This window comes from Lucilia cuprina, chromosome 5 (assembly GCF_022045245.1).
Source record: "Lucilia cuprina isolate Lc7/37 chromosome 5, ASM2204524v1, whole genome shotgun sequence".
NCBI lineage: Eukaryota > Metazoa > Arthropoda > Insecta > Diptera > Calliphoridae > Lucilia > Lucilia cuprina.
In genome coordinates, this window is record NC_060953.1 from 64,418,316 (window position 1) to 64,427,867 (window position 9,552).

The 9,552-nt window shown below is 26.6% G+C and overlaps 3 protein-coding genes across 4 annotated transcripts in view; 1 reads left to right on the forward strand and 2 right to left on the reverse strand.

Moving 5' to 3' along the window:
* Positions 1-4,849: 4,849 nt before the first annotated feature.
* On the reverse strand, positions 4,850-5,839 carry LOC111677082. Its single transcript, XM_023438135.2, has 2 exons — positions 5,458-5,839; positions 4,850-5,402 (listed from the first exon to the last, which is right to left on the reverse strand). The coding sequence occupies exons 1-2, from the start codon at positions 5,746-5,748 to the stop codon at positions 4,995-4,997; spliced, it is 699 nt and encodes a 232-aa protein (XP_023293903.2). The 5' UTR covers positions 5,749-5,839; the 3' UTR covers positions 4,850-4,994.
* Positions 5,840-6,650: 811 nt separating this feature from the next.
* LOC111677078 (caspase Dronc-like) lies at positions 6,651-8,876 on the forward strand. 2 transcript variants are annotated; one of them, XM_023438131.2, is made up of 3 exons: positions 6,651-6,986; positions 7,115-7,637; positions 7,804-8,876. In XM_023438131.2, exons 2-3 carry the CDS (start codon positions 7,200-7,202, stop codon positions 8,674-8,676), a joined length of 1,311 nt encoding a protein of 436 aa, XP_023293899.2. In that variant the 5' UTR covers positions 6,651-6,986; positions 7,115-7,199; the 3' UTR covers positions 8,677-8,876. The 2 variants fall into 2 exon arrangements, with proteins under 2 accessions (XP_023293899.2, XP_023293897.2); XM_023438129.2 differs by having other exon boundaries at positions 7,134-7,637.
* Positions 8,751-9,552, reverse strand: part of LOC111677087 — a 1,701-nt gene continuing 899 nt past the window's right edge. The window contains exons 3-4 of the mRNA XM_046952219.1: positions 9,280-9,373; positions 8,751-9,214 (exon numbers count right to left, since the gene is read on the reverse strand). Of these exons, the coding sequence (XP_046808175.1) occupies positions 9,047-9,214; positions 9,280-9,373 (262 nt within the window). The 3' untranslated portion in view covers positions 8,751-9,046. The remainder of the gene's footprint in view (positions 9,215-9,279; positions 9,374-9,552) is intronic.

The window sequence follows — 9,552 nt, forward strand, 5'->3', positions numbered from 1 at the left end:
CAAATTAATTAAATCAAAAAAATATAATAGAAATAGTTTACTTTTCTTTATTTTATAATAATTTTTAATATGAAAAAAAAACTAAAAATATTTTAAAACCAAAAAAAAAGGAAAAAAGAATAAAAAAAAACACAAAATGTAAAAGCTCAATTTGGACTGAATTTTTTTTATTTAACAAACAAAAACAAAATATATTAATAGTTAAATTTTAGTAAATTTGTTATTGTAATAAGTTATTAATTAGGAATTATTTAAGAAAGAAAAGAAATCCCCCAAATAAAAATTAAACAAATTTGAGCTTGAAATATAAAAGAAAATAAATTAGTTTTTAATTTTTTAAACAACAATTAAAATTGTGTAATTAGTAACATTTTGTGATTCTTAGAAACAAATAACAAACAAAATTTAAGTTTTCTTTTAGAAATTATTTTATTAACACAAAATTTTTTTTAACTCAAAAATTTTACATAAAATCCAGCACTTTTTTTTTATTCATAAAAGACAATTTTTAAAAACTATTTTCATATACAGATTTATACTTTAAATTAGAAATAAATCATTAAACTACATAATTGTTTATTAACGTTCAGTAAAAGAATATATAAAACAAAAGGGATAATAAATTTACTTAGTACAATTTTCAATTTTATAAATGTTTTATGTCTCTTTACTTCTTACACTATACATGCAAAATACTACTACTTGTAACTTTTTACACAACCCTCCTAAATAAACTTCCTTAGCCATAGTGCAATAATTAATCAATAGTAATTTTATTGTATTTACTATTCAGCAGGTCACAGAACTTTTAAACAAAATTCAAAATTTTATTAAAAAAAAAATATTTTAAAACAATTAAATTCCTTGCACTGTGACATGCCTAAATACATATTTGAAATTTATAAAAATATTCTAACTTAAATGGAAGTTTATTTAAATTAGAAATTCTGTTTGTTATCCAAAAAAAAAAAGTATAATAAATACATGAAAATACCAAAAAAAACAAATTGAAACTGTTGTGTAGCATATTGTATGTATGTACGAATAATACTGAATGTAGAATTTTAGAATTCAAGACATACACTTTGAATATATTATTTTATGCATTTATTTAGTATAAAAACAAATCAATAACAAAAAAATATAATCAAACAAAACAAAAAACAACCAACCAACTTTTATTGTGCAAAAATAAAAAAGATACAAGATTATTTAAATTAATTAAACTGAAGCAAAATAAAGAATTAAATGTTAAATGTCCAAATAATAAATGAAAAATTGTTGTTTGATTTTGACAAGTAAGGTAAAGTATAAACACATTTCAGTATTGACGAAAATGCACTAGAATCTAGTGACTAGATATGTTCGATTTTAAATGTCCAAAAAAGGAAATGAACGATACATTCTAATCGATCATTTATAAAATTTTTAAAATTTTAATTATTTTTTATTCAAAAATTTTGACCAAAATATCGATATTTAAAGGGAAATATAAGTGATTACAAAATAGACTTATTAAAAGTGTTTTAACGAAGTTATAAGCGATTTTAGTGTTCTTCTACTTTTTGACTAAAATATCGATTTTTCAAGGGAAATATGAGTGATCACAAAATAAGATTATTTTTTAATTTAAACGTGTTTTGACGAAGTTATAAGCAATTTTAGTTTTCTCATGCTTTTTGACCAAATTATCGATTTTTAAAGGGAAATATGAGTAAGCTTACTTTCCAATTTAAACGTGTTTTAACGAAGTTATGAGCGATTTTAGTTTCTTATACTTTTTGACCAAAATATCGATTTTGAAGGAAAATTTGAGTGATAACAAAATAAGCTACTTTTCAATTTAAACGTGTTTTAACGAAGTTATAAGCAATTTTAGTTTTCTTATACTTTTTTGCCCAAATTATCGATTTTTGAAGGAAAATATGAGTGATCACAAAATAAGCTTATTTTTCAATTTAAACGTGTTTTAACGAAGTTATGAGCGATTTTAGTTTTCTTATACTTTTTGACCAAAATATCGATTATTGAAGCAAAATATGAGTGATCACAAAATAAGCTTATTTTTCAATTTAAACGTGTTTTAACGAAGTTATAAGCAATTTTAGTTTTCTCATACTTTATGACCAAAATATCGATTTTTAAAGGGAAATATGAGTGATCACAAAATAAGCTTATTTTTCAATTTAAACGTGTTTTAACGCAGTTATGAGCGATTTTAGTTTTCTTATACTTTTTGACCAAAATATCGATTATTGAAGGGAAATATGAGTGATCACAAAATAAGCTTATTTTTCAATTTAAACGTATTTTAACGAAGTTATGAGCGATTTTAGATTTGTCATACTTTTTGACCAAAATATCGATTTTTAAAGGGAAATATGAGTGATCACAAAATAAGCTTATTTTTCAATTTAAACGTGTTTTAACGAAGTTATAAGCAATTTTAGTTTTCTTATACTTTTTTGCCCAAATTATCGATTTTTGAAGGAAAATATGAGTGATCACAAAATAAGCTTATTTTTCAATTTAAACGTGTTTTAACGAAGTTATAAGCAATTTTAGTTTTCTCATACTTTATGACCAAAAAATAAGCAATTTTAGTTTTCTCATACTTTATGACCAAAATATCGATTTTTAAAGGGAAATATGAGTGATCACAAAATAAGCTTATTTTTCAATTTAAACGTGTTTTAACGAAGTTATAAGCGATTTTAGTTTTCTCATACTTTATGACCAAAATATCGATTTTTAAAGGGAAATATGAGTGATCTCAAAATAAGCTTATTTTTCAATTTAAACGTGTTTTAACGAAGTTATAAGCGATTTTAGTTTTTTATACTTTTTGACCAAAATATCGATTTTTAAAGGAAAATATGAGTGATCACAAAATAAGCTTATTTTTCAATTTAAACGTGTTTTAACGAAGTTATAAGCAATTTTAGTTTTCTTATACTTTTTTGCCCAAATTATCGATTTTTGAAGGAAAATATGAGTGATCACAAAATAAGCTTATTTTTCAATTTAAACGTGTTTTAACGAAGTTATAAGCAATTTTAGTTTTCTCATACTTTATGACCAAAATATCGATTTTTAAAGGGAAATATGAGTGATCACAAAATAAGCTTATTTTTCAATTTAAATGCGTTTTAACGAAGTTATGAGCGATTTTAGTTTTCTTATACTTTTTGACCAAAATATCGATTATTGAAGGGAAATATGAGTGATCACAAAATAAGCTTATTTTTCAATTTAAACGTGTTTTAACGAAGTTATGAGCGATTTTAGATTTGTCATACGTTTTGACCAAAATATCGATTTTTAAAGGGAAATATGAGTGATCACAAAATAAGCTTATTTTTCAATTTAAACGTGTTTTAACGAAGTTATAAGCGATTTTAGTTTTCTCATACTTTATGACCAAAATATCGATTTTTAAAGGGAAATATGAGTGATCACAAAATAAGCTTATTTTTCAATTTAAACGTGTTTTAACGAAGTTATAAGCAATTTTAGTTCTCTTATACTTTTTGCCCAAATTATCGAATTTTGAAGGAAAATGTGAGTGATCTCAAAATAAGCTTATTTTTCAATTTAAACGTGTTTTAACGATGTTATAAGCAATTTTAGTTTTCTCATACTTTATGACCAAAATATCGATTTTTAAAGGGAAATATGAGTGATCACAAAATAAGCTTATTTTTCAATTTAAACGTGTTTTAACGAAGTTATAAGCGATTTTAGTTTTCTTATACTTTTTGACCAAAATATCGATTTTTAAAGGGAAATATGAGTGATCACAAAATAAGCTTATTTTTCAATTTAAACTTGTTTTAACGAAGTTATAAGCAATTTTTGTTTTCTTATACTTTTTGACCAAAATATCGACTATTGAAGGGAAATATGAGTGATCACAAAATAAGCTTATTTTTCAATTTACACGTGTTTTAACGAAGTTATAAGCGATTTTAGTTTTCTTATACTTTTTGACCAAAATATCGATTTTTAAAGGAAAATATGAGTGAGCACAAAATAAGCTTATTTTTCAATTTAAACGTGTTTTAACGAAGTTATAAGCGATTTTAGTTTTCTTATACTTTTTGACCAAAATATCGATTTTTAAAGAGAAATATGAGTGATCACAAAATAAGCTTATTTTTCAATTTAAACGTGTTTTAACGAAGTTATAAGCAATTTTATTTTTCTCATACTTTATGACCAAAATATCGATTTTTAAAGGGAAATATGAGTGATCACAATATAAGCTTATTTTTCAATTTAAACGTGTTTTAACGAAGTTATAAGCGATTTTAGTTTTCTTGTACTTTTTGACCAAAATATCGATTTTTAAAGGAAAATATGAGTGATCACAAAATAAGCTTATTTTTCAATTTAAACGTGTTTTAACGAAGTTATGAGCGATTTTAGTTTTCTCATACTTTTTGCCCAAATTATCGATTTTTAAAGGGAAATGTGAGTGATAACAAAATAAGCTTATTTTTCAATTTAAACGTGTTTTAACGAAGTTATAAGCGATTTTAGTTTTATTTTACTTTTTGACCAAAATATCGATTTTTGAAGGAAAATATGAGTGATCACAATATAAACTTATTTTTCAATTTAACGTGTTTTAACGATGTTAGGAGCGATTTTAGTTTTCTCATACTTTTTGCCCAAATTATCGATTATTGAAGGAAATATGAGTGATCACAAAATGAGCTTATTTTCCATTTAATCGCGTTTTAACGAAGTTTTGAACGATTTTAGTTTTTTCACGTTTTTTAAGGAAAATCTGAGTGATCGCAATAAAAATTTATCTCTTAATTTAGACATGTTAAATAATACAGGATTACTGTTTCTTCCTCTGGTTTTCCATTTTTATTAATTCTTACATCAGTTTAATATTATTAATAGCATGTTAATATTTAGCCTTACACGATATTACTGCAAATTTCAATTATAATTAGAATCTAAATTATTTAGTTTTTGTCTGATTAATTTTCCTCTTCTTCATCATCTTCCTGTAAATGTGATAGAAGTAATTTACCAGCAGCTCTTTCTTTTTTCTCATTTTTATCTCCCAAATTGTGCAATTTCTTTTTCTCCTGCTTCTTTTGTCCCACCACATATTCGGGCATAACTAGTTTGGATCCCTTTAATTTAGGCGAATCAATTTCGACATCCATTTTCTCCAATGACTCTAATGTTTTTAAATTACGCCGTATTTTACTTGATTTTTTAAATTCAATTTTTGTCTTTTGCCCCTCAGAATTTTCCTCGGATTCTGAAGAATCTTTTTGTTCGTCAATTTGTCTTAGAAATTCAAACGCTGCAGAAGAATTTGTCTGATCCGATATATCAACATCTTCAAGCGAATATTTCTTCCATTTGTGAGGATTAACCTATAATGAAATTAAGGTTTTATAAAAAAGTGGTTTTTTCTTTGTAACTGCCCACCTGATAATCTGGTAGTTTTCTGGGTTTTAAACACCTCGCAATAGGTAATTCTGGTTTCTTAAATATACTTTCTTTACCTCGTAGGTGATGTAGTGGTCGATCTACGGTTGTTTGCTTATTCCGTGATGCATTACTTTCTTGACGATAATTCATTTTCCACTGCCCATCGGGGGCAGTTCTGCTTAGGGCTGTTTTAGCATTTGTTTGGTCTAACACTGTTCCCTTTAGCTCACTACTGGCATCATCAAGACATGCAAAAAGTGCATTACGTTTTGTAGCAAAATCGTGCATTTATTTATTATTTTTATTTCTTCGACAGAATGTAAATAATGTAAACAATAGAATTGTAGAACCCTAACACTCACATTGAATTAATATCACCATCAGTAATGTCAATTTTGACTATGTTAAAAAAACGTTCTGTGCACACAAAAATCGCTGAATAAGACGAATTTATAATTCGTTCAATGTAACTTTTTATAAACTAAATCCAGGGTTTATTCATTATAGAATCATCCAAATGGAAGAAAACTATCCTAATTCATTTTAGGGTTAAGTTGAAGAATTGTAAAATGTCGATAAAAGTAGACAATTTCAAATTTGTAAGAGTCGGAAAACTGGCTTTTTAAAGTACCAATTAACTGTCAAATTACATATTAAAAATTAAATAAATTGTAATATCCCGTTTTGTCTCAATATCTTAAATCATTTGAAAGTTTATTTAAGAAAAAATCCCCTAAAATTTAAAATAACAAAGGAAATTACACAGATAACACTACCCACAATGTTAGAAAGTGTAATTAAAAGACGTGATACATGGTTATCAGATCTTACAACGTTGTCAGTAAAATGTTCAGAAAATGTCTAATTATCGTCTGAACTTTTAATTTTTCTTTTGCAAAGTTGTCAGAAAAAGCATTACCGAAAATATTGCAGGACAAAATTTGTAAGTATTATTAGACATTTTCTGCACATTTTACTGACAACATTGTAAGATCTAACAACTGTGTATACATAGCATAATGAATAATATAATTATATTTGTTTTTCATGTCAACAATAAATAATTTATATAGTTAACAACCCTGCTCTTTTTTAACTTTAAACAAACACATACGAAATTTTGCAACTGTGCATATTATTTATTATGAATTTCATCATCATCATCATGATGATTTTTTTTACTAATTGTTTAGTAACTAGCAAGCTATTAAACGGATAAGTGCACTTTTAATTAACGAGAATCGCCTTTTGTTTCAAAAGAAATTTTAACAAAATTCAATAAAAATATTTTATAGTTAAACAATTAAGAGATTTATAATTGATTTGTTTATTAGATAAAATAATCGGGATAATATATATATATATATATATATATATATATATATATAAATTGCTTTTGAGAAAATAAGGAGTAAAAAACGAACAAAGGCCGCTGCAGAGTGAAGAAAAAAAATTAAACAAAGGAACTGGAATAGTTAACATTACATTATTGTAATAAAAAAAATTCTCTGAGAGTTTTTAATATAGTAAGTTAGAGAGAAACAATTGCCATATTTAGAGGAGAATCTTAATAACTTCCTAAACATTGCAACAAGATCACTGCCTCCAAATAAAATTAAGCAATTTTCATTAACAACAAATAAACTTCATATAGATTTATTTCCCCAAAAAAGGTCACAACAACTACGTCACTAAAACAACAACAACACCATCAACAAGTTTAATAAATCCCCACAACCATGAATGATAATCAACGTAATCGTATTTTACAAAACATTGATTCTTTAGTTGATTTTACCGATTTTAAAACATTATGTGATGCTTGCTATCGCAATAACTTGTTGAGTTACACTATGATACAGAATATTCATCATGTCGAGCCGGAGAATTCTCTGGCGGATACTTTCGATGAAGACACCATTAAGAGGGAACGTCACAAAAGGTTATTTGTGAAAATAACTAAAAGAGGTCCTGAAGCATTTGAGATGTTGTGCCGCATATTATTGGATTTGAAATATATAGATGCTTTAAAGAAACTACATGACGATGACAAGGGTATGATTTCAATAAGTTCTAGTAAGAAAACCGGAACAGCAACGTCTGGCAATACGGAGATTAATCATGTGAATGTGGCAAATAATAATATTGATGATAGAGATGGTACAATAAGTAGACAGGTAAGAGTTGTAATAGAATTAACTCTAAATGTGTTTAATAATCAAGGGACCCACTGGAAGAATAGAAAACCGTTTTGATCCTTGACATTTACTATTAATTCTATTAGTGTTGGTAAAAGCTTTTAGAGTTCCTTTAGTGATTTAATTAATATTTTTCTTTTTTTAGTTTTCCCGATGCGATTCAGATGATATCACTCTCCACCAATATGCGGATACAATACAGCCGAAGAAAGATGTAAACGTACTTAAGGCTAAGCGCATTTTAAAACATAACAGCATCGACACTTATTCCATGGAGAGTAAAAATAATCGTGGCGTCTTTTTTATGGTTAATATTGTTGATTTTCCCACGGAAGAGCGACGTTCGGGAGCCGATGAAGACACACATTCCCTTTTGTCGCTATTTAAACAATTGGACTTCAAATTGTATGCCTACAAAAATCTAACACAAAAGAAATTCTTTGCTCTACTCGATGAACTATTGAGCTCGGACGAAATTAGAGACACTGAATGCTTTGTCATGGCCCTAATGACACATGGTCAGATGTCAGACGGTGTACAATGGATATACTTTCACGATGGTTCTGTGGTGAAAGTGAAAGAGATAGAAAAGCGTTTCTATCATGAAAACTGTACACAATTAGTGGGTAAACCAAAAATTTTCATTTATCCCTACTGTCGTGGTGAAATATCAGATAAGGGTGTTAATGTTGTCAGTAAAACACAAACTGAAGGTGTTGGCACTACACGTCGTGCTATCAATAATATTGCTCAGCTATCGGATGTTATTAAATGCTATGCCACTACAGCAGGTTTTGTAGCTCATCGAGATGTTGAAAATGGCTCCTGGTATATACAGAGTTTTGTTGATATTATGGCGGCCCATGCGTACAATACATCCTTTGAGGAAATGCTTAAAATTATACAAGCTGGTATTTCCAAATTGCGCACAAATAATAATGAACTGCAAACGGCTAGTTATGTTAATATAGGCTTTAATAAAATTCTTTATTTTAATCCGGGCATTTATGCAAATTAATTTTATGTTCTTCCACTAATGGCCAAAATATGTTTATTATGATATATTTATACAAACAATTACATATTTTTTTGTAATTACTTTCCATTTTAAAATGTACTGATTGTATTTGTGAAATGTATTAATTTTATAGTTAATTAAGAATAGTATTAATATAGCATAACTATATTAAATATATAATTACGAGTTTATTTGTAAAAGAAGTATATATATTGTGGTTTCATTAAGTGTTGGTGGTTATATTTGTTGTTGTTAATACACAATCTTTTGTGTATTTTTTTTTTATTCAGGCCTCTTCTAAATAATAAACTCTCTCGGATTTTGTTCTCTCTCTTATACCTTACGCAAAACGGAACAAACTCCCGGCGAGTTATTGTTCATAATTGGCATAATTATTTCTCCAACTTTGTTGAAATGTTTTCCATCTTAAAGTTATAAATTTCCGATTTGTTTTATTTATCAAAGAGTTTTCAATTTCTCTCTTCATATTTCGTACATCATAATCGGCTTTATCCGTGTTTGCCTCATTTATTAGATTCTAAAAACGATAAAATATAAAAGTATATACAATTTGATTTAAATTCATTTTTAAGATTTACTTACTTGGAATTCATTTGCTAAAAAATTAGCAGAAATTTCATCTAATGGTTTTTGAGGTAGACCCATTAGAGCATTACCAAGAAATGTGTAAATTGCTCTGCAATGAGGAAATATATTAAATTAAGAGAATTGAAGAAAGTTTTACATATGGCGTATGTTAATGATTGAATTTATTTATTTATCTATCTATCTATCTATCTATCTATCTATCTATCTATCTATCTATCTATCTATCTATCTATCTATCTATCTATCTATTTATCTATCTATCTATCT

Bases quoted from the DNA above. Each gene is read 5' to 3' on its own strand.
- LOC111677082 (XM_023438135.2), bottom strand. From the start codon at position 5,748: ATGCACGATTTTGCTACAAAACGTAATGCACTTTTTGCATGTCTTGAT. The intron at 5,403-5,457 runs GTGGGCAGTTAC...ATTTCATTATAG, and splicing joins GAAAACTACCAGATTATCAG to GTTAATCCTCACAAATGGAA.
- LOC111677078 (XM_023438131.2), top strand. From the start codon at position 7,200: ATGAATGATAATCAACGTAATCGTATTTTACAAAACATTGATTCTTTA. The intron at 7,638-7,803 runs GTAAGAGTTGTA...TTCTTTTTTTAG, and splicing joins ATGGTACAATAAGTAGACAG to TTTTCCCGATGCGATTCAGA.